The following is a 27,993-nucleotide window of genomic DNA, read 5'->3' on the forward strand; positions in this document are numbered from 1 at the left end:
ATGACCAAAGGGGAAATGGAGTCAGTCGAAGTGTTCACGTCTGAAGGCAAAGGCAGGGGCTTGAAAGCCCGGAAGGAATTTTTGCCTGGGGATGTCATCTTTGCGGAGCCAGCCTATGCAGCCGTGGTTTTTGATAGGTAAGAGAAAAGCACTTGTAAAACACAGACCAAAAGTAATCTCAATGCAAAATTTCATCTGGCCGGGTGGGTAAAAGTTTGAAAGTGTCTGGACAACATCAGAAAAGGGTGCAAAGGGAAGTCAGAAGCACTTCTGTAAAGACAGCTTACAGTGAATGTCCTTCCCAGGGCTCAGATCAGCTTTTTTACTTTTAATATGGCGCAATCTGTTTCCAGGATGTGATCTTGCAAGGTGCTCGGTGCCATCAGCTTTTACTAAATGCGGTAAAAGTTGCATGTATTCAGTGCCTCACAAAACTGGACCCACGTTACACTCTGGTGAACTGCCAGGAGTTAGTGTAATTCAAGTACAGCCATATCAGTCTGACTTTGCTGAAGCCTCTGATGTATAATGCGTGATAAAAATGAGTTACACTGTGCTCTGCTTACGTGTACCACCTCCCAGCTGTACACGCAGCTTCATCGCCTGCTGCCTTCGAACTAGAAGCTAGTGGGGTCTGCGAGTGATATTGTTTCTGTTAAAGTGATTTTATATTTATAGCTAGCCAAGTTAATTGGAGACTAGTTTCTGCTTTCACTTTTGCACGAGAGTGGTTTTAAATTTTTGTTCACACTGATGTAGCCAGCAACTGTATTCTGGTGCAAATGCATTTTTCTTTTCTGCTGCTTGTTTCAAGGACGAACAACATTCAATCAACCTGCACTGCCGGTGTGGCTGGTAGGTGCCCACTTCTGCCCTTCAAATCAATGGAAGATTTACTTAAATACCCTGAAAGCTAAAAGACACAGAGAACCAATTTCTATGTTAATCTTCCATGGGATAAATTGAGAATAAAGCCTCAGACATTAATGGAATTTGTTCAGCCTTATAATATGCTGAGAACAGAATTTGGCCCAAACTTTTTAACCGAGGAGCTAGGTGTCAGCTGAAGGTTTCATTCTGGGCTTAGGAAACTTGTGAGCATTCTTCAAGGACATCATGGTGAGTCCCAAGACTGAATTTTTTGCCCCAAACTGCCAGTGACTTTAGTGAATATTCTGCACACTAAATAGGGTGGTGAGTGATTCTGCCTAGCTGAGCTTTCCCCAACTGAATCAGCTCCACTAATGAAGTCTGGGGCCGAAGCAGAGCTCATGCTGCTGTTTTAATCCTGGTCATCTTGTAGCTGGAGCTGATTCATGCTACTGTGTGATCTGGCAATAGCAGAGAATTGGGGATTAGATGGACAGAGCAGAAAGTAAGGTTTTTTTGTGTCTTCCATTCACTTTTTCCTTGCCCTTATACTGTCAGAGGGTGAACATGTTTATGAATCTTTACAATAGCAGCAATGACACTTTTTAGTTTTTATTGTGTCATTGCAAGAGCTCACATTAAAAATGTCATTTTTTATTTTAAAATGTTAAGTTCTTGAATTCTTAACCCTGAGTACAAATACAGTAGTTAGTGACAAAACCATCTCTCCTTGACGTGTCCTTTTAGCTCTTGTACTTCAGTTTCACTTGTGTCACTAGCTGGAATCTTGCTGTGATACTTCAGAAGTGGCTAAGGACAATTATTTCTCCCATATGCCTTATTAAAAATAGTAGTTATCTTTTAAACCGTTGAAAATATTTTGCCTTTCGATTGCTGGTTGAGAATTTTTTTTTTCTATGTGAAAAGTTGCAAGGATTGTGCACCGAGTAGAGCTGTCCATGTGGCAGAGCTACAGCTTCACTGCATTTTCAAATGTCACTTCTGTAATGTGAGATAAGGGTAGAAACTATCACCACATCAGCTCTTAGACTGCAGGCTCTGTCTTAGGCTTAGGTTTCCAAGAGCAAACCTCGGATGGGGAGAGATGTGCTTCCCTCCCTCCCCAGATTGGGTTTGTTTAGCTCCCAGAGGGCAGGTCCAGATATTGAGCAGCAAGGTGGCAAAGGTAAACACATCTGCGACTGGAGAGGATGGGGATACCTTCAGTCATCTCTCTGCTTCTTCTTCGTGCTGCTGTGCAATAGTAATGGACTCTTACCCTCCTGGGGCACATTTCATCCCAAAGCACTTCATATACGTCAGCAGTGAAATACATTCCCAAAATGTCCGAAGCAGGTGGTGCCAACTAAACGCTTGTTGGTTAGTGCTTGGCAGGGGATAACCTGGGCCTGAGATATAATGGAAACATGCATTTTTCTTGTGAAAACTGCCCCGATGCTTTTCCTACATGCACAGGGCTTTGGTTTTGAAGGTACCTTCTACTGCTGTCCCAGGGTATTCAATTGCATAAAACCCCATTGAATTGATTGCTATCAAAGAAGGGTAGCTTGGATCCTTGTGGGACCTGCAAGAATAAATCCACACGAGGCCACAGTGGCTGGTTTTGCCCTGAAAAAACTGCTGTTGCCTCTGCATGGATGAAGACTCCAATGAAGAGGCATGTGTTTTTCCTTGGCCACAAACACACATGTATAGGTCCTAAGATTGGTATTGAGCCTACAATATTAAAAAGGGTCTCACCCTGCATTGGAAAACCCCAAATCCAGAGTCCCTCATCCTAATTCCGTTCAGCATCTTTCTCTCTTGCTGAAAGCAGTGTGTATGTGTACTGTGGAGAGGGGATTCAAATATGAGTGATTGGTGGGTTTAATTTTTCGGCTCAGGTCCTACCAAATATGTGACCAGATTTTCCACAGACCTCAGCTTTCTTTGTGTATAAAGACCACCATGGAAGCCCTAGAGTACAGAGTTCGTCTGTACTTTGCAGCCCTTTGAAGAGCTCAGTCCTTTGGGAAGCCTGGTCCCAGTGTGGATGCTGAGCCCCTGCAATCCCGCCCCTGATTTTGCTGTTGAAATCAAGTTCTGTATGTGATGTATATGGATGGTAATCAAACTGCAGTGGCCACACTGCAGTCTTCTGTGTGACTGCATGTGATGTGGCAACAGAGCAGGCAAAGTGATGGTCTCTTTCAGAATAGTAGGAGCAGCTCTTCGGAGATATAACACAATTTTCTTGGTTTGGCTGTGCTACAGCATGGAAAGCACCTTGTGTTTGTGCCCAGGCACAAAGCTGTCAAAGGGATGGGAGGTATTACTGTTCAGAAATGGGGGAGCTCCATAAAAGCTGATCATCATTTGACCTGTTGAAGAACATAATTATGAAATGAAAAATTTGCATTATCTGCTATAGGTGTTTAACTTCAGGTGTGTGAGAAACCCCTCCGTAGGGTTGTTGCATAGCAGAAACCTACCTTTCATACTCTGAGAAACTATAGGAAGAACAAACCTCTTTGACCCGACTGTGCAGGGATCTAGGAAGCCTGAACAACTAATCTTGGCACCTGGTGTTAGGTGCTCACAGCAGAAAGTGTGGATACACTACACTTTGGGCTTAAATGATGCAAAGGCTCTTCTCTATATATTGATGTGAGGAACTGCTGAAGTAATTTGGACCTGAGGCTGTTACCCAGCTGCACTGTATGAATGTCTTTCAGTAGGAGACTGAGCTTGAGGAGGTGTTGAGAATTTTATTTTGCCAGGGAAAGGAGAAGCATTTTTTTGGACAAAACTCTATAGTAAGCCATCATACTCTGAGCAAGTAAGACCCATCAATTTAACTGGACCACCCTACAGGGTGATGTGGTGGCTTGTCCAGCAATATGCTTTGGGACTCAGCTTGCAAATTAAGATGACCAAAACTAAGGTCTGTTATAAGTGTCTGCATATAGCTAATGGCAGGATTCAGTTGCCATAGGTGTTTAGTGTCATTTGAGATGCCCCAGGGTGTTTGAGACATCCTCTTAGAGCTGACAGGTACAAAACAGGATTTATGAGACTCAGGCCTCCTCTCAAGCCAGATGAGTGTCCTTGCAGAGCCTAAAATAACACTAGGCTCCTATGTCCAGGCAAGTGAATCCAGCCCAAAGTGCCCATTACAGTCAATGGAGCACTATAATGTGCACTGAACACAGACACCTACCTTTGAGCTGAATGCCTTCCCAGACCCCACTGAGTGTTTTGATGGAATCTCTACATAGACACTGAGGGTACAGATGAGCACATCCAGGTGTCTAAATCTGCAGACTGCATCCCACCTTGGAAGTCCCTGAAGGTCACAGGGACCCTGAAGGTCCCTGAAGTCATTAAGGCTAATGTGGGCTTGTACTCTTCAACTCGATGGTCACCTGAGCAGCAGTTTCTTACCCAGTACTGGAGACTTTTAGTCAAGAAGTACATAAAACTCAAAGTGAAGCTAAAGAAGGTTCCTATAGACATCAGCCAGCTCATAGTTTCTTAGATTTTTAAGGCCAGGGTATGACTCACAAGGTTAACCCTGCTCATTGGAAGGGGAGTTGGACTAGATGACCTTCAAAGGTCCCTTCCAACCCAAACCGTTCTATGATTCTATGATTCTATAACCTTTTGCTTAATACAGTGGTTACCTGGTGTTGACTCCTGCATCAAGCCTGTTACTTCTACCTGAACTAGAGCAGGCTGTTTAGAGAGACGGTGAATACTGATTGAGAGGGGGTGCAGAACTCAGTGTGATCTCTAGTATTCTGCTGTTTGGATAAAGTGCAGACATACTGTCTGATCTGCATTTGAATCAGCCTTGCTGTTATCAGCTGAAATAGCACTCAGAAAATGCCAGTGTCAGGCCTGCTTTGCCCTAAAATAGATGCAGAAGGTTGGAAATCTATCTTCTCAAGGGATTCTTTGCCTTTGTTGGGGACATTTTTGATTTGCAAAGCCCCTGTGCATTCCTCATTGACATTACCTCTCACTGAAGCTTTCTCTAGTGCTCTGCTTATGTGTTGGGGTTTAATCCTTCCTTCCCTCTTCACTTTCTCTTTGAAGAGCCCATGTCTCCTTTCCTCACTGCCACCTTCAGGTCGATGGCATTCCCATTGCCTGGGCTCAGTGTACAGTATGTGACCTTCTCCTCTGGCATGTCAGTTGGCTCTCACACGTGTAAGAGTTTACATTTCCTACAGACATGGGGATGCCTAATATATCTCTGTCAACCTTCAAGAGAAGGTTTGCTCTTTAACCAGGGGTGTTTGAGAGACAGTCAAGGCAAACCAGTGTCATGTGGTAGAAAGCCGAGATCACCTGAAGATTTGCTTGATGAGTGATCTGCAAATTGCTAAAAACCTGAGATCATGCAATCTTTGCACTCCTTTTTGATGTATGAAGCAGGCCCAAAACATTTTCCAAGGGAAATGTGGGGAGCTCCATTATTGTAGCTGGGATGACCTAGGGATATAAGAAATGCAAGATTTTCCATAACAGTATGACTCTGAAAAGATTATAGAAACAAATTCTTTGAGCTGATCCCAATAAAAACTGAGAGCTAATGTGATCATATTCACATTGCTTAAATTTTCTGGGGTTTGTTTTTTTATTATTATCTCATTTATTCAAAAGCTTAAATAAAGCCTGGGAGAAAACCTAGCTTTTTTAAAGAAAACCACACCCACACCTCTAAAAAGAAGCTGAGAAATTTTGTAATGAAAGACTAAAAATAAAATAGTCTAAAATTAGTCTAAAATAAATCCTCCACTCAAATCAGACAGACCAGAATGTGTCATCCCTGACATTTTAAAGATAAAAGTACTGAGCTCCAACCCACTTTTTAAAGGAGCAAAACTATTACTCTGCTAATAATTCACCATTATAGGTATCCTCAGTAGAAGCTAGGTATTGAATACCTCCCTTTTCCTTTCACTGCTGAAAGAGTAGGTGCATTTCCTTAGGCTTTTGTGTTTAATGAAGTGTTACAGCCTCTGCTTTGAAAGCCAAGTGGACTTTGCCTACATCTTAGCCTATTCTTATGCCGTCCTCTGTAGGCTGTTGAGAAGAGAGATGCCTAGTCAGCCAATAATAAATATGAAGCAGGTGGACTTAGGTGTAAGGTAGGTCATCTGTGCGTGTCATCTGTCATGTACAGAATAGAATAAACTCACGTTAAATAGTTTGTGAGCTTCTCACCATGTCCATTAGCTATTCAATGAAATCCTCCTTGAATTCCTTTGCACTACAGCCATCTCACCTTGCTTTTCCAGATCAGTGAATGAGATGCTGTGGGTGCTGGATGGGAAATGGCTGGCAGATGTTTGGGTTATGCATGTCTCAGAGGTGAGGTTAATATATTTCCTATGGCAGTGCTCAGCCCTCTGTCCTGGCAGGTCCAACAGATCTTAATCCATCTGAATCCAATCCAAGCAGTCACAAGAACTACTTGCTGCTTCTGATTTCACTGAGAGCCGTGCTTGTGGGAGCCATGGTTTAGTTGACAGTGCTCTGTCACCTCTTGCATTTGTTGGTTGGCACATTGAATCCTTGCTTTTCTGACTGTAGCTATGTGCGTCTCATCTACGTAACACCAGAGCTCATGAGCCCCTGAGAGTTCAGCTTGGTTGATGCTTGGATGAGAGGCCAAAGAAGCCTGAGGCTCCCAAGAACGTAATTTAGTGAGTTGGTCAGTGGCACCTGCCCTCCAAGTCAGTCCTAAATCCCTGACCTGGCAAGGCTTGGACGGGCTGGAGAAATCACTGTGCTAATGAAGATCCTGCTTTTGGGCAGGGTGAAAAAAAGAAGTTCTCACTGTGTGTGGAAGATGGCAGTGAATGAAGGGCCAGAGATCACCCCAGAGGCCATGGTGTACATAGACACAGCAGAAAGCAGTTCTGTTGTCCCCATGTTAAAGCAAGGGAAGCTGATCACTGAGTCTGTAAGGGTTAAAACCTTCAGGGCTCCTGGGTAGGTGCCATACATCTCCTCAGAAATGTTCAGTGCTGCCTGGCCATGCAGCATCCTCTACAGGGAGAGGAAGCTCCATCTGGGCCACCTGGAGCCATTTCGGGTTGTGATAAAACACTTTCTAGGCCAGAGAAGGCTTTACAGATCAGTGATTTCCACAGGCTGAGAGACTTGGGTTTAACCTGAGGCTGCTCCCCCTGTCCTTGGGGGACCTTAACCATTGCAGAGGGGTTGACAGGGGAGACTGTGGACCACTGCAAGCCTTTGGTGTCCTTGGTGTTTTCTACCTCCAGGACAGATGCCATCAGAGCCTGTCGTAAGGTCCAGCCCTGGGGCCACGGGAAAGCCCCAGTTTGCCATTCCCATTTGGGGTACCTGGCTCCGAGTGCCTCTGGGACAGCAGAATTTTGCACGACTTCCTAGGGGCACCTGGGGGATTTAGGTGCTTGGAGGGTCAGGCAGTGTTCAAGCAATGTTTGTGAAGATTTAGGCAATAGCTCTCAAATACCTGTGTCCCCTGATATTTTTTTCCGACCAAGAGTTGAGCCCAAGCCTCTAGAGTCCTGGTAATGCACATTATCAATAAATCCAGTCGTCTTTTAAACGATTTCTGAGCAGGGAGGATCCTATGAGGGTTTTGTGAGAGATGTGGCATTTCTTATACCTGCCAGTCAGATTACCTATGAGTAATTGTGTCTGCAGTTTCAATACTACATGAACTGTTCCTTCACCTCCTCAGGAAGTCTGGTATAACTTTTTTTGTGCATTTCTGCATCTCCTTAGAAACGAGGGCTTTCCAGGACTGACAGTAAGTTCCACCCGCTGGGTTTGCTTTGGAAACTATGGACACCTTATGCAATAAACAGCAAATGCAAAGCCATCATTTCAGGATTTTTCTGTTCTTGGAGAGAGAGCTGGGGGAAGACAAGCCTCTCTTTGAGGACTTGGGTTTTGCTGCACCATATTCCCCTCCAACCTGTCACTCCTCTTTACAGGGAAACTTCTTTGACTGCCTTTTTGCTTTCTGACTGCCCTCAAAGCACACAGGCAGCAGGAGGGAGCCCCATTCCCTGTGTGAGATATCTCCCTGTGCTTCCCAGCACAATATAACCATGCGGGTTTTATCAGCTCGCTGGCTCTCCTTTGCCTTACAAGGAATGTAATCTCTCTTGCACCTCTCTACCCCCCTGACTTGACAGCTGACAGAGCACAGCCTCACATTTCTCACCAGCTCCCAGCTCTTTCATTTGACTTAATGGAGCTGGCTGCATCCTTCTTCTTGGACATGTGCCCCACACCCCATCCCAGGTGCTTGCCTTGCGTCAGGCTCCCTCTGGCACTGCTCACTGTCATCTTCCAAACCTCATTTTTGCACATGGTTTTGTCTGCTGTGGGTCATCCTGCTTTAAATCAATGGCCCTCTTAATCCTGCAAGAGCTAAAGTGCAGGCTGGATTGTGTCAGCAGCTCACGCAGCAGTGCCAGAGGAATGAAAGTGCGTTTTAAGTCTACTGTGATAGATATAAATATGCACACATATGTTTTTATATATATATCTGTATAGTGGAGAGGCAGGACAGTCTTGGGGCTGGGGACTCTGGGGCTGTGGGTCTGATTACTGCCTGTGGCACAGCCTCCTCGTGTGACCATCAATAAATACTTTATTTCCTTGTGCGTCAGTTTCCCCACTGTGGGCTGTGGGTGATAACATTGTTCCCTTTATAATGAAGCCTCTGTGGTCAGTGACCTTTTTGCAATGAGGAGAATCTCCTTCCTGGGACCAACAGTGTCTAGGTGATGGGAATTTAAATTCTCCTGTCCTGTCAAGCCTGGCTGGAGGCAGAGATAAAGTGGGCAGTTGCCTGGAGAAGCAGACAGCTGGGATCACCAAATCAGGCAGTAAATAGCCTTCTCTAGCAGCAAAGGGAAAGTCCCAAAGTTGTTTGGGCAGGAGACCAAAGTGTCTCCCCCTCTTTCCCAATGAATTAAGTCCTAGGAGCAAGCAGCTGGACATGTGAAAGGGGCACATGGGGGAGCTTTCCCGTTGGTCTGGGTCCCTGGACACTCTCGGAGAGAGGATGTGAGGTTAGACTTCTTCATCAGTATTCTCTGATGCATTCCTCCCCCAGCCTTGGTTATAGTTACATACAAACAATTGAAATCCTCTTTTGAACACTCTAAAGAAGCAACTTGCTCCTTTTGAAAGGTGTTTCCCAGTTATCCTGTGACCATCTAACTCACAGTAACCTGTCAACTAGTTAAATCACAGAGCCAGGAACAGGAATAGCCAGTGAGGAGCACTTACCACTGCTGGCACCAGAGAAAGACACATCAGGCTTTTGGATTTGGAGGAGAAATCTGCATCACTAGCCCATCTGCAGGAAGGCTTTAAGTGGCCTGAAGAGCATAGCCCTGAAGCTGATGCCAGGCTAAACAGGGAGGACTTCATGCCCTGAGAGCAGAGGACATCCTCACATCAGGCACTGTGCTCATTACCTGTAATGTTTAACAACACCTCCATTGGTGACATATTCTGGGCCACTGACCAGCAGTAAATCATTGATGTTCTCAGCTCAGCAACATACCAGCCTTGTGAAGATGAAAGATCCTCTAGATTTATTAATAAAATCTGATGGTGATCATAAATGCAAGTATTGCTCCCTAAGCTTGGCATTACAGCCAGCCCACCCCATGTCCTACCCCAGCCAGTGCTCCTGCGAGCTGTTGAGAGTTCATCTTTCCTCTGTCTTCAGCTGTTTCATGTTCCTTGTCCATCCCTGGGCAGCTGAAAATCCATTTGTGCCTCAAGCATTCGTGCCTGGGGTCCTGCTGAACGGCTGGGAGCCTGCCCTGGTCCCTCAGAGCTTCATTAATCCACAGGAAGCATCTGTCTGGAATCACTGGGACCAGGAGAGCCCCAAACCCACCTGGTCTGGGGCTCTGTGCTGCTGTCTCCTGAGGGTGGACAGCCAGGAGACGTGTACTGAGACCGAAGGAAGGAGGAGAAGAAATAAAACACTCTGTGATGAGAAGATCTACCTTGAAGGAGGCAGTTTTCTTGGTTTCCTCATGTGATTTCCAACACAATGCCACAGTTGCCAAGTGCAGTGTGTCCAGTACAGCTACACTTTTGGCCCAGTGGCAAAAAGAAGTGATAAGCAAAGCTGCTTTTTAATCCATGAAAACATATCTTGGTTTCAAGCAGTACAAACACAGGGTTTCCCTATGCAACCACTTTGATCTACCAGTCTTCTTCATCGTGATACACCTCACTAGCAGAATATTTCTGATGTGTTTTTTTATCCCCACAGCGTGCCTGTGCCTAAGGAAAGCTTAGGAGAGCTGTTAGGACAGCTCAGAGTCATGCTCCCATTTGGTCCCTCTCGCCCAGTGTTTTCCTAAGTCTCTTGGGCATGGTGGTGGCCCATGTGGGGCCCAGGAAAGCCATAGTGCTCAGCAGCGGTTTCACTTCAGCCAAATTCAGAAGCTTTGCAGGCAGTTGAAGGTCTCAGGCTGGCTCTTTGCCTTCACATTCTTCTTTGGGCTTGCCTGAGCTACAGACTCATTAGGCATCTGCTTTCTTCTCAGCAAACGGGTGGCTGGTGCTTCAGCAGGGGCCAGACAGAAAATGAAAACAGCCTGAAAATCCTATTAACAGCGGCGGTGCTGAGGAGGAGCAGATGAGCTGCAGACAAGAGGGCTGAGAGCTGGGGAATGCTTTATTGCTGTCCTCCTTTAAACAAAATGTTTGTCTCTTTGGCGTAGCCAGACAGAAAAGGAACAGCACTGGGCAAGTACAGAAAGATTACGCTGGGTGGGAAGTTTCTCCATCCTCCCCCAAAATCTCTGGCAGTCCATCCTTAGTGGCTGTGGGGAGCCCAGGGACAAAAAGCTGGCAGAACCCTTGCTGGGTGGAGCTGGCTCTTCACCAAGGTATGAGCCAATGGGTCCTTCTGTCCTTCCAGCCTGACACACGTCATCTGTCACACCTGCTTCAAACGGCAGGAGAGGCTCCACCGCTGCGGCCAGTGCAAGTTTGCCTACTACTGTGACCGGACCTGCCAGCGAGCAGCTTGGCTGAACCACAAAAATGAGTGCTCCGCCATCAAGAAGCACGGCAAGGCACCCACTGAAAACATCAGGTGAGAGCTGACCCCCAGGGACTGAGCTGGGAGCCTGGGGACAGTGGGAGAGGACAGAGCATCCCTCTGGAGGGTGGTGAGGAAGAGCTGGGTGGCCTGATTTGGAGAAGGTAGAGGTGGGAGATGGTTTGGGAAAGGCCAGGAGTATCCTTGAGCTGAGGGGATGGGGACCTGCAGGAGCATCTGGGGTGCAAGGGGGTTGTGCTTCTGCTTTTTTTTTGGTGCTGGGCCCCATAATGTCTACTGCAGCTGAACATGGTGAGGCAAACCCACCCAGGGCGATTTAGGAGGTGTGGGAAAGTGGGCAGTAGGTGGAAAAGTAGAAGAGGAGATGGGGTCTTCCCCAATTTATCTATAGGATACAGTGATTTAGCTTCACATCCCAGCTCCATCATGGAAAATGAGAGGAATCCTCAAGGAAATGAGGGCTGTTGTGGAGGGCTGGGGACCTGAGGAGGGTCTGTAGCACTTCTCCAGACAAGAACATAGATGCCAGGGCAAAGCCCTGCATCTCCCTTTCCTTCAGAAACCCGTGGATGGTGACCAGGAATCAGCCATCTGATGCTGAGGCTGCCTCGGTCTGTCTGCACACAATTTCCCACCCATGAAATGAATTTCGATGGTCCTTCGGTCCCTCTCCTTGCAGTGGGTGGTGGTGGTGCTAACACTTGGGGCTTTCTCCTGGCCAGACTGGCTGCCCGCATCATGTGGAAGGTAGAGAGGGAAGGCAGCGGACTGGGAGAGGGCTGCCTGGTCTCCATCGATGACCTGCAGAACCATGTGGACAGCCTTGGCGAGGAGGAGAAGAAGGAGCTCCGTGCCGACGTGGAGAGCTTCCTCGAATTTTGGCCGCCCCAGAGCCAGCAATTCGGCATGCAGTACATCTCCCACATATTCGGAGTGGTATGTTGAAGGGGTGGGAGGGCAAATGGGGGGCTGCTTTTAATGCCAGCTTCCCAGAGAAAGTCTCCAACTGGCCTGAGTTGAGGATGGCTAAGTTCATCCCTCTCTTGCCCATAAAAGACCATAGCGTTTGGGATAGCCGAGACCAGCATTTGCTGCAGGTGGTTTGAATACTGCCCATTCCCCATCCGCATCACTTCTGCACTGACACTGGGAAACTGAGGCATGGCAAGGGCAAGGTCTGAAACATTTTATCTGTCTAAACATGCAGGCAAGTGGCTCGCTCAACTGTAGGTGCTGCATTGACATCACAAGTCCTGCTGGGCATCTCTCTGCACCTGGGAGAGCTGAGAGAATCTATTTAAATATATTTTTTAGTAAATATACATAGAATATATGTGAATGTAACAGAACTGTTTTAGTATAGGCATTAATGTCTATTACGTTGTGTGCATTAGATTTTTTACATGTATATTATAAATATATATTATATACATTATAAAAATAGGTAAAATATACTAAATATATTTAATAATTTCCATTCCTGACTTGTTAACTACAACTTTTTGTTCTCAGTGTAGCAGAGAGGGAAATTCCCAGAAGCCAGTTCAGGCTGAGCTGCTCTGCCTCCAGCCCCGGTACAAGTCAGGGTGTATTCATTCTGGGCTGCACTAACCTCTCAGCTAGCAACACTGCCCAAGGGGCCAGCGTCAGCTGAGATGAGATGCACGCTTTGCTCGCACCTTTGCCAGTTACTGGTGTGGTGGAGAAGTTGTCTTTGCCAGCCCTAGCACAGAGAGGGGACACAGCATCCTTTTGTACACACCCCGCAAAGGAAATCCAGTCCACTGGACTCAGGGAGACCTATGTACTAGTGACTGACATAACTTGCCCAGGCAGAAGTAAGGAAGTACAGATAAAATACAGAATCAGCTAAAAAAAGGAAATAAGACTATTAACAGAATAAAATAATTAGCAACTGATGAAATTATTTCCTTTGGTATATACTATCACATTTTCTCTTTGCAAATACTTCCTTGGTTCATGTTTGCAGCTGAAAACCATTCTGTTCTTATGTGATAAGAATGTGCCATATAGAAAAGTATAATAATTTATTCTCGGTATATATGTCACCCAAAAGTAGTCATTCTGAAAATTGTCTGAGACTCATAACAAACAGTAGTAACTGGTTTTTATAATCTCTGTGGGTCACCCAGTAAATATGGCTATGTTGAATGTAGCTCTCAAGGTAAATTTCTAACTGATACCTGTTTTAATAAGCGTGAACTTTGCTTTCTGCTGATGCTCTGCTTGAATTGCCTCAAATTCATTTTCCTGTGACCTTTTTCTGAATTATTTGCAGGAAGCAAATATAAGAAAACTGATGCACAGTCAAACCAAATTTATCTTAAACATCCCAAATGAATATTAACAACAATGTTCCGCAGAGCTCTGCTTTGGGTTGGTCCATCTGCGTGAGTCCTGCATTGCTTCTCTTCTGATGTTTTATCCTAGCTAAAGATGTTTCTACAATTACCTTCTGCAATAATCTCGTAGGCACTCCTCCTTTCTCCTTAAAGTTTGGAGGTGTTATGCTAGAGACATACCTCTTCTAAAGCATCAGTGGGAATTGAGAAATCCTGAATGTAGCTGAGTTCAGCTTTTTCTCCTTTAATGCTTCTTCCTGCCTGTGTTTTGGGACTAGATCAGCTGCAACGGCTTTACCCTCAGTGACCAAAGAGGACTGCAGGCTGTTGGTGTGGGAATCTTCCCCAATCTCTGCCAGGCCAACCATGATTGCTGGCCCAACTGTACCGTCATCTTCAACAATGGCAAGTGAGTGGATTTCTTTCCTTGGGCACAGTGGGGATGCATCCTAATGGGCAACTCAGCAGACTCTGCTAACCCACAGTGTCAGACCCCTGCCCCAGAAAATCTATTCATTCTTGTTTCCTTCTCTAGCTCAGAAAAAAAAATCAGGATTTTCTTTCTAAAGAGGAACTGTTTTCTCTCTCATTATTGCTATTTTAAAAATTATTGTCTGATGCACTAGACAAATACACAAGGTTTGACCCCAAATCCAGTGAACCAGCAAAGAATTCTCCCCTGGTTTCTGTGAGTTTTGAAACCAGACTCAAAATAGGTAGATAAAGTACTAAGTAGCTGCCTAGATCACCCCTTATATTGAGGCTTTATTTATAAATAGTTAAGAAACAATTATGGTTAATAAATTATTAAAGATTATACTGAGTCCACAGTCCAAGAGTTTCTCGTAACCGAAGCTTGCAATCAGCTGTGTATCACTATCATCTGCTGATGTGTTTATAACCGTTCCTAACACAACCTTCATCTTTGTGAGAGTGTACTATCTCTATTAATCACTGATTAACTCTTTAGCAATGGGATCTTAATGACAATTGTGATTGTTATTTGCAAACTGAGTCACGTGCAAGTGAAGGTTGCCCTAAGCCGCTGGGCATTCCCCATTCCCACTCAAGTCCTGTAAGAAAACTTCTGCAGGACATGTGAGATGGAAAGAGATAAAGTGGGAAATGCAGGGATGTTTCAACAGAGGAGGGAGCAGAGGCTGCTGCTCTCAGTGCTCGGGGCAGCCCGGGGGAGGGATGTTCTGCCCTTCCCAGCCTCCAGGCTGTAACAGGTATAAACTGCTGCTGATTCAGCAAGTTGCATCGTGTGTGAGACATTAACTGTGGGAAACTGCTTGCCAAGAACTGCACAGCCACAGTATTTCATCCAAATTTTCTGCTAAGATTTTACAAATTCCAGTGTTCACCAAACTTTAGTGCTATAAGTTAACCCTCCATCCTCCCCTTCTTTAACACATTGTTTGTGCACTCCAGTTACCGCTGCTGGTTTTACCTGATAAAACTGTACCAGCGTTTATCAAGCAGCTGGTAAACGAGCAAAGAGAAAACAAAACTGCATTAGGATGATTACCTTGGTGGGAAATAGGGTCTGATCCAAAGTCAGATTGGAGTCTGTGCTCTGATATCCAATTCCCCTGGATCAGATCCATAGCGGGATAATGGAGAACCTCTCCAATCAGTCTGGGAAGTGGAGGAGGTAACTAGCAGTGATAGCAAGCCTGAAGTCTGAGTTTCTGGGCGGTAAGTAGAGGAATGGCATTTTGTTTGCCTAGCAGCTTGTCAAAGCTCCCACATGTATCCTGTTACTGACTTTAAACTTGACCATCTGGTTATTGGCCAGGTAAATTATGAAGGTTTCTTGTCTTTCTGTGGAAACCTGATGATAAGCCCCTGTTGTGGGAACCGAGCACTCTATCAGTGCTCAAGGCACGATACTGGACTTGAGGACACACTAAACTTGTCACACAGAACACAGTCCTTGTTGCTGACATCCCAGTCTGATTTCTGTTTCAAGCTGTGTTTTAGAGAGCACGACTACTGATGTCAGTGGAGACATTCCTGTGCAGGAGCACTAGCCCCCTTGCGCCTGCCAAACATCAGAAGCGGGTTTTGCACACCCCCTGGCCAAGACCACTCCTAAAATCACAGTGCCGGGACAGTTCTCCACCAAATCTGCTGTGTACCCATTTTTTTTTGTTGTTGTACTTGTACCTGTGTAAACTGCAGATGTTTGTTTTGTCTTTCAGTCATGAGGCTGTAAGATCAATGTTCCACACACAGATGAGGTGGGTCGGTCTTGAAAGCATCATCCTCCCCCCTTGCCCTGTACCCCTAATGCCCCGTGTTTAATGGAAAAGCTGCAAACAGCCTGAGGGGCTCCCTCTGTTTGCAGAAAATTTCACTTTCCCCATTTTCTGAACTTCTACTCCTCCCCCCGTGTAAAGTCCCACTAAACCCAAACCTCACTTAACTCTGCATTTTGTAGTAAATTAAAATGATAGTGGTAATACCGTGACTGTCTCCCCCACTGCAAATTCCCTCTCTGCCTTCCCACCCTCTCCCTTGGCTTCCTCCCTGTCAGTATTTCCCCTCTCCACTTCTCATTTCTCCTCCCCTGACTACGGCAAGAGCATGAAAGTCAGAACAAGGTCTCGCTAATCTTGTACAGCCCAAAATAAAACCTTGCGTATTAGGAGATGAGAAATGATTGCATTACTGACATACTAAATAGTCCACGTTTCTTCCGCAACAAACGGTGCCCGTTGAATGCGTTGCCTACAGTAGCAGTGCCATGAGATGTAGGTTTCATCCTTTTTTATCATAATACCTGATTAATGTTTTACCCTTTAATGATGCCACTGTTACCTGATCCAAACTAAAGAAATCACAAAAATATTTAAAAAACAAACTTCTCTGCTTAGCTCATTGCACTTGGTATATTATAGTCAGTCCTGTTAAAGGGACACTGTTGTCTTTAAACTTTAATTTCAAGCAAACGTGCAATTTCCTCAAATAAGACATGAAATACTTTTGAAGTGCTTTTCTTCACCATTGATGCTTACTCAGTGCATTATAGATAGGACCATAAAGAGAGGCAAATGAGTTTCACTTCTGATTAGAGTTGCTATTTTGGGGCAATTTGAGTTTTGAGCTATGGGGCACTCGCTGTGCCTGTGTGTGTGTCTTTCAAGGTCCTTGGTGCTTGGGGCAGACACTGGGGAAAGAGCACAGGACAAGCTCGGTGGGGTGCTCTTGGCTGACAGTGTCTCTTTAACTATAGCATTTAAAATATGCCATGTGTTTCCAGGCTTATCCCAAACGCTATCAATCCCCCACACACAAGGGATGGCTGCTTAAAATATACCTACGGTGCTTAGGCTATCAGGGGCATCATAAAAGTCAGAGGCTTGATTTTGCTTCTCTGGTTGCATGACTCACTTTAATGAGGATCCTGTTAAGTGTGAACAGGGATGTTTATGTGTGTAAACCTTTCTGATGGGAATTGCTCTTTTTTATGCACTTTCTCCTGGAGTAGCAGGTTGCACCTTTCTTTGGCTGGCGTTTACCTGTGGTTGCGACATAACTAATAGCTGCCCTTCGTGACGACGGCATGTTTAGTGATAAATTTTGTATGAAATATGCTATTGATGTGCTCTAACACCCAGAGAAGGTCAAGATCAGCCTCAGAGAGTAGTTTTCACAGCAGCTGTAGCACAGCTGAAAGGCTCAGAGCTACCCCCTTGGTGCTGAGAGCTTGTAACAGGAATTGCAAGAGAATTACAATCCCCTTGCAGAAATATGATCACACAGAAAAAGTCGTGTCCTCCCCAAAGGACTTACTTTTAATGCACCTGGTGACACCTTTGAGTCCTATGCCACCTATGCCTTTGGTGAAACCTTCATTGGGTCCCATCTAAAGCACCTCATGTTCAGGTGGGAGCCAGCAGGTCCCCCCCCAGGTCCACCTCATAGCAGGCGTGTACATCAAACACGCTGTTGAACTCAGCAGGAGGATGATCAAGGCACGCTGCCCACGGTGAGGGAGTCCCAGGACTGAGGTACCACACTGTAGTGCAACGGTAGGGTGGCAGCTCAGACCATGGGACTCGCTTCATTTTGATAACCTGTAAGTATGCCTACCTGCAAAAATAAGTTTAACCAACTAACTGGTCTGAGCAGAGAGCCCAAGGTCACCGGTCTCAAGTGCGGTGAATTATTTCTAACCATGGGTAGAGTTGCTACTAGATGGGGGAGTAGATGAATACAGAAGCACCACTTCGCAACTGGTATTTGATGGAGCTTTTTCCCATTCTGGCCAAATTCTTCAGCCTGTCCAGTTCAGTTCAGTTGTGCCTGTCCAGCCCCTGCAACTGAGAGATGGCCCAGAGTAACCAGGAGATTTAGCATGTAGAGTGAAACAGCAAGGGAATACTTTTGAGTGTCCACACTGTTTAAGACCTTTTGTGGGGAACGACATGAAAGAAAGGCGGGTGCAAAGGTCTGGCTTTCCAAAAGCCTGTCATCAAGGGTTTGCCGTGGATGGCAATGGAGTTGTCATTTGTATTAACAATAGGCAGCAGATCACATTAACTATTAAAAAATAGACTATTTCCAGAGAATTGTTTTTAGGTCTTTATGTAGAGATGCATGAACAGGGTGAGGGCATCTCTTACCCAGCACCCAGAGGGAATTTGTCTTAACTTTTCAGAGTGAAAATGATACTGAAAGCAGCACAGCTCAGTCTGGGAGTCTAGCCAGGGATGTGTGTGGGTAACATGCAAAGCAATACTTAAAAAAAGACCCAAAGTCCAAACTCAGCATTTTGCAAGGCTTGTTGGGTATTTCTGGTCTCAGGGTTTTCTTCTGGCGAGATCTCCTGCAACATAATAAAATTTTATGTCTAGGTTCAGCCCCCGTCCAGATAAAGTAATGGAGCCATAATCTGTTTATAGCTCGGACCCTTACATATCCCTGCCAGGGACATGGAGAGGGGCAGGAGAAACTGGTATGACTGTGGTTTTACTCTGTATTCAGTTAACCAGACTTCTGCCCATCTCTGCATTGCCTCCCTGAAGAGCTAAAGCAGTGCCTTCGGGCAAGGGCTTACCTCTGCAAGGCAGGGGCAGGTCACAGGATTTGTCCCTGATGGGTCTATGGCTGCACCTTTGCTTCTGCTGCATCTCTAAGTCAATATCTCATCTTTGCACCCAGGATCGAGCTGCGGGCACTGACTAAGATTTCTCCAGGGGACGAGCTGACTGTTTCCTACGTGGATTTCCTCAACGTGAGTGAGGAGCGGCAGAAACAGCTGAAGAAGCAGTATTACTTCAACTGCACCTGCGAGCACTGCAAAAAACACATCAAGGATGACCTGATGCTGGCAGTGAAGGAGGGGCAAAGCAAGGTATGCTTTGTGCTGCTGTGTACAAACCCAGGGGCGGCTGTGTCTCCTCCACCAAGGCATCTGTGTGTCTCTGTGGCTGTGGTTCCTCAGCCCGGGGACACTCTCGATAGGAACAGAGTCAGGTTTTGGCAGAAGCCTGGCTAGTGCCAATGTGAAAAGTGAGAACAGAACTGAACCTTGATTGAGCACAACACCAATTCAAGCCCACCATGCAAGGCCAGTTTAATCCCTATTATGCAACATAAGTGCAGTTTTTAATTTAAAAAAAGCCCACAAAATTTACCTTTGACTCTAACCTAAAAGTCCATCAACAGGCAGAATGCTAAAATATTGGAAAATTAGGTCTAAAGCTGAGAAAATGCTGGCATTTAGATTGTGGTTTTTTTTCTGAGGAACTGAAAGGGAATCAAAGTTTTGAATAGCAGAAAGGAAAATGTGTTGCAGGTGATTCATGGTGACAGGACTAACCAGCGCTGCTGAAGCTGTATGGTTTGTAAAACGTGTACCATCACACTGGCTCCAGGAATGTGGGAAGCCTGAACATTGCTTGACATTTGTGAATAGTTGCTGTGGGCAGACTGACTGCGAAGAATTCACATGTTGACTGTTCATTTTTAAGTAATCTACATTTTCCTTGGAGGTCTCACAAGTCATTGAGTGGGAGGATGTAAGGCTGTGTCTTGCTGTTGGCAGTGGGATGTGTTGCTTGGCCAGCAGCTCCAGTTTATGAACATTCTGGTAGCTCTAAAAGTTTCTTTTTGGTTCCTCTGCCCAAGGATATAATTGGTCATATTTTTTGTCCTCTGTGGCAGTGTTAGCTTAGGAGGTTTCTGCTCCTGCAAGCTTTACAAGGTGTGTAAGGGAAGGCAAAGCAAGGCAGGGCGATTTAACGTATTATCAAGCCATTGATCTGCACTATTGAGCAGTCATGTAATGAATCAGACAGTACAGCTCAGGGGCTGATGTGGGGCAGGACCAAACAGCAAAGGTGGGATGAGGAACCGTCACCTCAGACCAGCACTGCCACCAGGAGAGGTGCAGTGAGTTGCACCTTCCTGGGAAGGAGCACGAACCCCTCAGCATCCAGCTCACTAGTTACCAGAAAGCCAAGCTCAGTCCTATGACTCTTTTTTCATATAGGTGGCAGTCAGGAAGGGCTGGATATTGCAGAGTATAAGTCTCTTCTTGAGAAAGGTTTGGAGAAATGGGATCGAACTGGTATCAGGGAGATCTCGTAGGACATAGGACATGGGACTAGAGGAGACCCTTTGCTTGCTGGGTCAAGTTCTCCTCTAGTGCAAAAGACCCTGCTATATAATCCCATTACTAAATTATCAAGCTTCATCTTAAAGCTAATCATAACTACTGAAACTCCCCACTTCTAATGTAAAGCTGTCCCAGAGCTCAGTCCTCTGATGCAGAAGCATTTTCATCTGACTTTCTGTAGAAATATTTTCGATCACCTCCTCCAGAAGACAGCATAAAAAAATTTCAGCTCTCATTCAACACCTGCTATCAAGCCTTGACTGAGCAGTAAGATGCACCATCCGCTTTTCATGAGCATTAGAGGTGCTCTGCAGCATGCAGTGGGAAGACATGCACTTTTGGGTAAACGTCCTCCACAATCTGAAGTGCTTGTATAGAAAAACGCCTGTAACTATGCAAGGTGCATGATTTCAGCTATTAAAAATACACTCCCACAGACAATAAGTATCCAGACTGACCTCACCCGCAGAACACGTCTGCTTGCCACTGGCTGTATCACATTTTCTGAATTCAGGCTCACTTGCCTCAGAGCAGCAACGCTCACAGCTGTGTGGAAAAAGCACTATGAATATATGCAAGATTGACAGCTTACATCCTCAACAGCCGCTCCGACCTCCAGTCCTTCACCCCTTCCAAATAGTAGCAAAGTTCCCATTGTTTATAATGACAATAGACTTAGGGGTCTAGTAAATGCAAGAGAGGATTTTTATTAGACAAAGCCACTGTGCAAGTGCTGTTTAAAGTACCTATTCTGGGAGTCTTTACTCAGACAGCATAGCGATGTGATTTGCACTGACATTAACATTGCCTTTGAATGTGCTCTGTGCCCTAGAACACCCCATGTGCTGCTCAAACAGCTGCCAAAATCTGATTAGCTATGGTAGCTTTAGTCTAATAATATAGACTATTTGTCTATAATCAGAGAGAGAGAGAGAGAGATATATATATGGTTTTCCTTCCTTACTAAACTTTCAAGAGCTTTCCCCAACTAACTGAATTTCACAGATTCCTCAAGAATCTGATTGACTAGATGTGGGAAAAAGACAATGGGACAGTCCTATGTCCTGACTCCAAATCTTTGCGTCCTTTGTTGCAATGTTGGGTCTCTGCTTTTGATCTGCACCCAGAGATCCTTCCTGGCTGCTGGGCACATGCCTCTGCTCTGGCTCTACCGCGTGTCTCCAGACCAGGCTCTTTCTGAAAGCTTCTGGAATCATGTAATTGTGGGCTGATTTCAGATTTCCCATTTATGAAAAGGAGGGTCATGAGAGCTAGAATAGTTTGAAAATGCAAATTTGAAACGCTCAGAAATGTGGAAGATGAATGATGGTGCTGGATATCATAATGTCATATTTCAGGATTAAATTAAGGAAGAGGAGGCAGCTAATTATGAGCTGGTTAGCGTTTTGCTGGGCACGCCTAGATGTGCATCATGTTTTCAAATACACGGTGAAATCCAAACTTCTTTGAGGTGTGTGAGAAAACACATTTCACTCTCTGGATGCAGCTGAAATCTGAGATCAACCATCTTATGGTGTTTGGATCTAATGACAGCATTTCTCAGAGTGGGTAAAATTTAGTGACCTTTCCTATCCTTATTCCACCCATCTCTCATTCAAGAGCCTTATTTCTCTCAAGCAACTGCACTAGGGGCACCTGATACACACTAAATGGTGACTTTCACAGCCTCTTTGGTGTCTCATGAGACCTCCCAGTTTCAGGGTCAATTCTGTCCCTTTTCTAGAGAAGAGAAACGGGGGAAAGAGTTGAGGAACCCACTTATGCCAGAGGTACATGGCAGCAAGCCTGATGAGCAATACTTGCTGAAGTCAGCAGGAGCTTCACCTCTCAACTTGGCACTGGGACCATTTCAGCCCAGTCTTGGGCAGGTCTGAGAGGCACGCTGGGATATACAGCCAGTGGTAGAAAGGTAGTGGGTAATGTGGGAAGCATCCTGCTGAGCTGATTTGGGTTCCCAGACTGCAGAACAAGCATCCCTTCAACTAGGGTATTTTGGCATGTGTCAGGCTGTGCGTTTTCCTCACTGGTTTTCCTAATGTTGTCCCCAGCCCTCTGCAGAGACAGTGAAGGAGGTCATCCAGTTCTCCAAGGACACGCTGGAGAAGATCAACAAGGCCCGCATGGAGGGACTTTACCATGAAGTGAGTCCCACTACTTTTGCTCTCTTGCTGTGTACAGCTTGCCAGGGGAAGCAGGTCTTTTCCCTCTCTACGTCAGTGATTTAAGGATGAAACAAACCCCCACTGCTGTAACCTGAATACCGCCACGTGCTTCCCGCCTTTTGGGCAGCTCAAATTGCAAAAGCTGACACTGGTTTCTGCCCTCTGTAAAGCACAACTGTGTCTGAGACAACATTCCAGACTGATCTCTTTCATAGTGATGATAAAAGGAGATTCAGGTGACTTCCAGCACCTCCAGTTGACGCAGGTGTTGAACCAAGGGCACCCCTGGCAAAAAACTTGAGTCACAGGGCAAGTTTAATGAGTCAACTCTGCCAGGTAGCCTCATAAAAAGGGGGACAGTGGTTTTGAGAGATGAATGGGACAGTCAGGAGACTTGACACACAGACCTGTGGGCGGTTTGCCTCTTGATCTCCTCTTCACCTCCTGGCTCCTGCATGTTGCTCATTTGTTAGGTGCTGAGGATGGGTGTGTGGTGTGGGAGACCCACATCCTACCTGGACCACAGGCCACAAGGGCAAAGGGTGAGAGAGCTCAAGTCACTTCTTCCTTTTCCCCTCTTTTGCTGACCCAGGAAATATTTAATTGTTCTCTTCAGAGCTGTCGTGGTTTAACCCCAGCCAGCAACTAAGCACCACGCAGCCGCTCACTCACTCCCCCCCCATCCAGTGGGATGGGGGAGAAAATCGGGAAAAGAAGTAAAACTTGTGGGTTGAGATAAGAACGGTTTAATAGAACAGAAAAGAAGAAACTAATAATGATAATGATAACACTAATAAAATGACAACAGTAGTAATAAAAGGATTGGAATGTACGAATGATGCGCAGGGCAATTGCTCACCACCCACTGACCGACACCCAGCCAGTCCCCGAGCGGCGAATCCCTCCCCCCCCCACTTCCCAGTTCCTAAACTAGATGGGACGTCCCATGGTATGGAATACACCGTTGGCCAGTTTGGGTCAGGTGCCCTGGCTGGGCATGAGAAGCTGAAAAATCCTTGACTCTAGTCTAAACACTACTGAGCAACAACTGAAAACATCAGTGTTATCAACATTCTTCACATACTGAACTCAAAACATAGCACTGTACCAGCTACTAGGAAGACAGTTAACTACATCCCAGCTGAAACCAGGACAAGAGCATAACAGCTTCAGGAAAACACTCCAGGTTGAGCAAGAGCCTCTGGTTTTGAACTTAGTTTGGGAAAAGGCTGGAGACCCCCAGAGCAGAAATCTGGACATTGGGTCACGGGTAGGTGGAGATGTGACACAGCTGAGCAGACAGGCATGGGACAGTGCAGCCCCATGGGGTCGTTAAGAGCATTCCTTGTATCAAGTGCTTGTAGGAGGTCGGGTGGATGGTGTTGGGGTATAAAAGTCTGGCAGGCACTTGCTATCTGACAAAACCCAACCTCCTGGGATCTTTCTTCTCCTGAGCAGTAGACATCACTTTTTCCTCACCAGTTTTATGAATGTAACCCTGGGAGAGAAAGCTTTGAGCACCAATCATTTTGCTAGGCTGATATTTCTCGAAGAATCAAAACATATCCTATCTTCCTCAAACTTCACAGAGGCTGACTTGGCCTCTGGGACTGGTATGGACCACGCAACCCACAGGGCTTTGGTGTGGCAGCTTCGGGGCCAAAGGTGCTCTGACCTGCCTTTCCTCTCCCTGCTTTCTCCGGGTGCAGGTCGTGAAGCTGTGCCGTGAGTGCCTGAAGAAACAGGAGCCTGTGCTGGGAGACACGAACATCTACCTCCTAAGGATCCTCAGCATTGCCTCCGAGGTGCTCTCCTACCTCCAGATGTTTGAGGAAGCAGCTGACTATGCCAAGAGGATGGTGGATGGCTACCTGTATGTCTGTGCCCTATTTTTGGCAGCTGTCTGTGGTTGTGCAATGTTAGTCAGTGTGTTACGGGAATAATTTTTTTTAGTCTGCTCTTATCAAGGCAGCGGTGCTGGCATTCAGACTGGGACCTGATTATATCACCAAACAGAAGGGGACTCCTTCTTAAATGCACAAGAGCTCCCAAACACCTTGATTTACTAAACTGTAACTGGCAAATGGTCTGGGTACATCTTTCATTAGCCTTTTCGTTTTGTCTCAGAAGCACCCCAGGGCTGCCCTGGTAGCAAGACACAGAGCCTGGGTACAGGACAGAGAGGCTGTCACTGCAGGAGATGGTCTATTCCCCTGCACCCTGCAGGAAGGAGAAGTTGCAGAGAAAAGAGAAACCATGTCAAATGGCTGTCACTGAAGATATCACTTCATTCTTGAATAATACATGGAATTTTATCTTGGCTAATTAGTATACACAAGTCCTGTGGTAAAAGCTCAGTGAGAATAAAGACATTCAGGCTTAGTTCACATAGATCTGGGGAAAACCTCACAGTAAAATGATGTACTTTATTATTACTGAGGTTTTACTACAGGACTGATGAGTATTAAATAGAAAAAAAAATAAAATTAAAAAGTAATGGAGACCATAGAGAAGAGAGAAAAGCCCATTTCATCATCTCATTCACCCTCCTGCTGGGAGCATCTCATACCCATTACTTTCTTTTTGGTCAGTTCTGCCCCAAAAGGCCTGTGATATTTTGTTTGTTTTCAGAGGGGTGACAGATTCACCTCCCTGTTTTGCAGGCCTGACAAGCCACCTCACGTCCCAGCCCTGGCACTGAGCTAACTGAATGACACAGAGGAAATTGCTTCCCTCCCACCCCCTTCAGTTTTTCAGTCCGAAGTGAGGACTGCAGTAATTTCCTTCCTTTCTTTAAGATCTGCCAATTCAATATGCCAAATAAGCCCTTGAAGGCAGGGCTTCAGATAAGTCCAGGCAGCTTCTAACTCTGCCTTAGCTTCTAAAGTTGGCTGTAGAGGCCAGGTTTCATTTTTCCCACCTCAGATACTGGCCATAGGGGAGTGATCTGATAGTCCCCAGAGGCAGGGATGCATCTCCAGGGGGTGAGATGAACAATTTTGGAGTTTCTGGAACCACCTGTTTCTCTCCTCACTTTGCATGAGAAGCTGGTGGTTGTTGCATTCTCAATTTAGGCACTGCATTAAGTGTCTGAAGTTAAGTTGGTGCCGTCTGGGCTGTAGGGTCAGATCTAGGTTTTGTTTGTGCCAAAATAATATGGAATGACAGAGCTTGGCATTCTCTAACCCAGGTGTCCAACTTTCCCGGTTCGCAAGTTGTTCATCTGCTTCCACAACAACTCACATCGCTGTGTAAGTCGTGTCCTCGTGTAACTCATGTCTGCCCCTTTCTAAGCAGGGCTGCACATTTCAGTGGCACGGAAGGCAATAGGCTCTTCACTTGAGTAAACAGTCTGCTCTTTGGTAAACATATCACATCACTGACAAACATTTGGGAACCCAGATCTGTCCTGAACTAAAATTACTCAATGTTTTTCCAGGAAAATATACCATCCCAACAACGCACAGCTGGGGATGGCCGTGATGCGGGCAGGAGTGACTCACTGGCATGCTGGTCTCATTGAAGCTGGGCATGGCTTGATCTGTAAAGCCTACGCCATTCTCCTGATAACCCACGGACCCTCCCACCCAATTACCAAAGACCTGGAGGTAGGTGTCATCTCCTGTGTTGTCTCTGCTGTCTTTCTGGGCAAAATAACATTCAAGCTGTAGAAACAACCCATCCGTAAGAGCTGAGATATGTATCAAATCCTGACTGCTTCTTACTAGTGCTGTGGTTTTCTCTAGATTATGTTACAGTCTGCTGGGAAGTGCATGTCCCTTCTTATGGGAATTTTTCATCCCTGAAAAATAGCTTTTATCCTGCACTGGGACATATATTAAAAATGGCTGCTTAGCCCCTGAATCGTCTTTGAAACTGCTGTGCCCAAGGACAGAGCCTCCCATTCTTCACCCTGATTTCGCTACTCTTGGATGGATGGCATTACAATTTGACTATATCAAATTACATATGGTGGATGTTCCCAGTTTACCAACTGATTTTCTTTGTTGGTGTCCATTCTTCTTTATTTAACACTCCCCAGTCTTTCTAAGCTGCAATGTATTTTTTCCTCAAATGACTGATAGGTGTATTTCCTAGCTTAGGCTCAGGAGCTGCAGATCCTGGGGAATTACACCTGCTCAGCTATGATGAAATATTTACAACTGCAGCTGGGGATCTATAATTTCTTTAGCCTTTAACTCACCTGATGTGACCTGTTGGCTTTACAGCATTCTTCTTTATTAGCCAAAAAACTTACACAATACCAAATGAAATACTTTATTGAAGTCTTAGTCCCTGTTATAGCAGAACGATAACCTTTAGTAGTGCAATTTTATATCATCAGAAAAATGAGTATCTAGTACCTAAAGCCAACCTGTCTGTTGACTGTTTCCCTATATATAGCAGAGGGCGAGACCCCAGCACCTCCATTTCTGTATTTCCCTTCCCACTCACTTTAGGAGGAAAATAGTGGATATATGGCACGTGGTTATCTCTGTGCTCCTAAAGCAAGGGTTGAATAAACTCACAGACAGGTGTAAAAAGATTTCCTGAAATCCCTTCTAAGCCTCTGCTATAATGCAGCACTACGAATGACTCTGCTCATGGTGAACCCTGGGATGCAGGGGGTGCAACTGTGATGTGGTTGAAGAGGGGCTGAGCATCCCTCTCCTCCTCCTCTCCCTCCTCCCACAGGAGGTGACCCCCACCCCCGTGATGGGTCACACCAAGAGTCAAACCTGGGGTGTGGATGGAAAGCGCGCTCGCTCTCTGGCTCTGCACAGCATTGCCTCAAGGTCCTGCATCAGGTTTGGGAGTGTGAGGCTTCCCAGCAGCCTGTAGAAGAGCTGGGTGCAGGAAGGGCTGATGCCTTCTTCACCTTCACAGTACACGGGCAACCGGGTTTGAGAAAGTAACTGGATATCTGTGTCCAGTCAGCTTTGGTCCTGCTGGTGGGACACCTAGAGTAAGGTGCATCAGTCATTACATGGCCTTGGACATCCCTGAAGGACAGTCCCCATTTTCAGGCAGTGCATTATTCACTTGCTTCAAGATCCCCTGCATCACAGGTTTTGTAACTTGTTGTGTTCCTCAGGTCATGCGTGTCCAGACGGAGATGGAGCTGCGCATGTTCCAGCAGAATGAGTACATGTATTACAAGATGAGGGAAGCTGCCCTCAAAAACCAAAAGATTCAAGTCATGCCTGAACCCAGCAATGAGGCCTCACCAAGTCTCTTCCACAAGAAGGAGTAAACCCTGAGCTTGACACGATGCCTGTCATTCATGCCTGTGCGATAACATCACCTGTGGCACCTCCAAACATTGGGAATGTGATATAGGAGTGTGATATATCCATCAGGATTATTTCCAGTGGCACCAGTCTGACAGCATGGAAGTCCTGGGGGAGAGTCCTGAAGAATGTTCTGAGGGCTCAAAGCAGAAGAGGTCTTGGGGAAACAACATCGTTTTTCTACCACTAGCATTAAAAATCAAGCAAACCCCCTCCTGTTATAAAATTATTTACATTATTATTGGAAGCCTGTTTCTCTCTACACAAGTCCTGATCCTGAAGTCCTTGGTTAAATTTTAATTGATTCTTTCCTAAGTGTTCTTTTCCCATCACTTCCTTGTGATGACATCATTTCTTTTCCAGTGATGTCCATGGGTGGTTGACCAAGGGACAGTAGAAGTAGGAAGCTGGTTCCAAAAAGTGTCATATATGCCTGTGGGCATTGAGTACAAACTGAGTAAGACCCACAGATGGTGTTTTGTGTAAAGTGGTGTTTTTCTGATGAAAAACTGATGAAAAATGATTCTGCAGCTGACATGCGTGC

The 27,993-nt window shown here is 45.7% G+C and overlaps 1 protein-coding gene across 2 annotated transcripts; it reads left to right on the forward strand.

The window, feature by feature from the left end:
- On the forward strand, positions 1-27,722 carry SMYD1 (SET and MYND domain containing 1). Of its 2 annotated transcripts, XM_010580738.1 has the most exons (10): positions 1-137; positions 10,838-11,014; positions 11,704-11,917; positions 13,623-13,753; positions 15,552-15,590; positions 18,517-18,709; positions 22,045-22,137; positions 23,868-24,031; positions 25,598-25,766; positions 27,254-27,722. In XM_010580738.1, exons 1-10 carry the CDS (start codon positions 1-3, stop codon positions 27,410-27,412), a joined length of 1,476 nt encoding a protein of 491 aa, XP_010579040.1. In that variant the 3' UTR covers positions 27,413-27,722. The 2 variants fall into 2 exon arrangements, with proteins under 2 accessions (XP_010579040.1, XP_010579041.1); XM_010580739.1 differs by lacking the exon at positions 15,552-15,590.
- The last annotated feature ends 271 nt before the right edge of the window (positions 27,723-27,993 follow it).

The sequence above is a fragment of the Haliaeetus leucocephalus genome, unplaced genomic scaffold, assembly GCF_000737465.1.
Source record: "Haliaeetus leucocephalus isolate CR32 unplaced genomic scaffold, Haliaeetus_leucocephalus-4.0 Scaffold741, whole genome shotgun sequence".
NCBI classification, from domain to species: Eukaryota; Metazoa; Chordata; class Aves; order Accipitriformes; family Accipitridae; genus Haliaeetus; species Haliaeetus leucocephalus.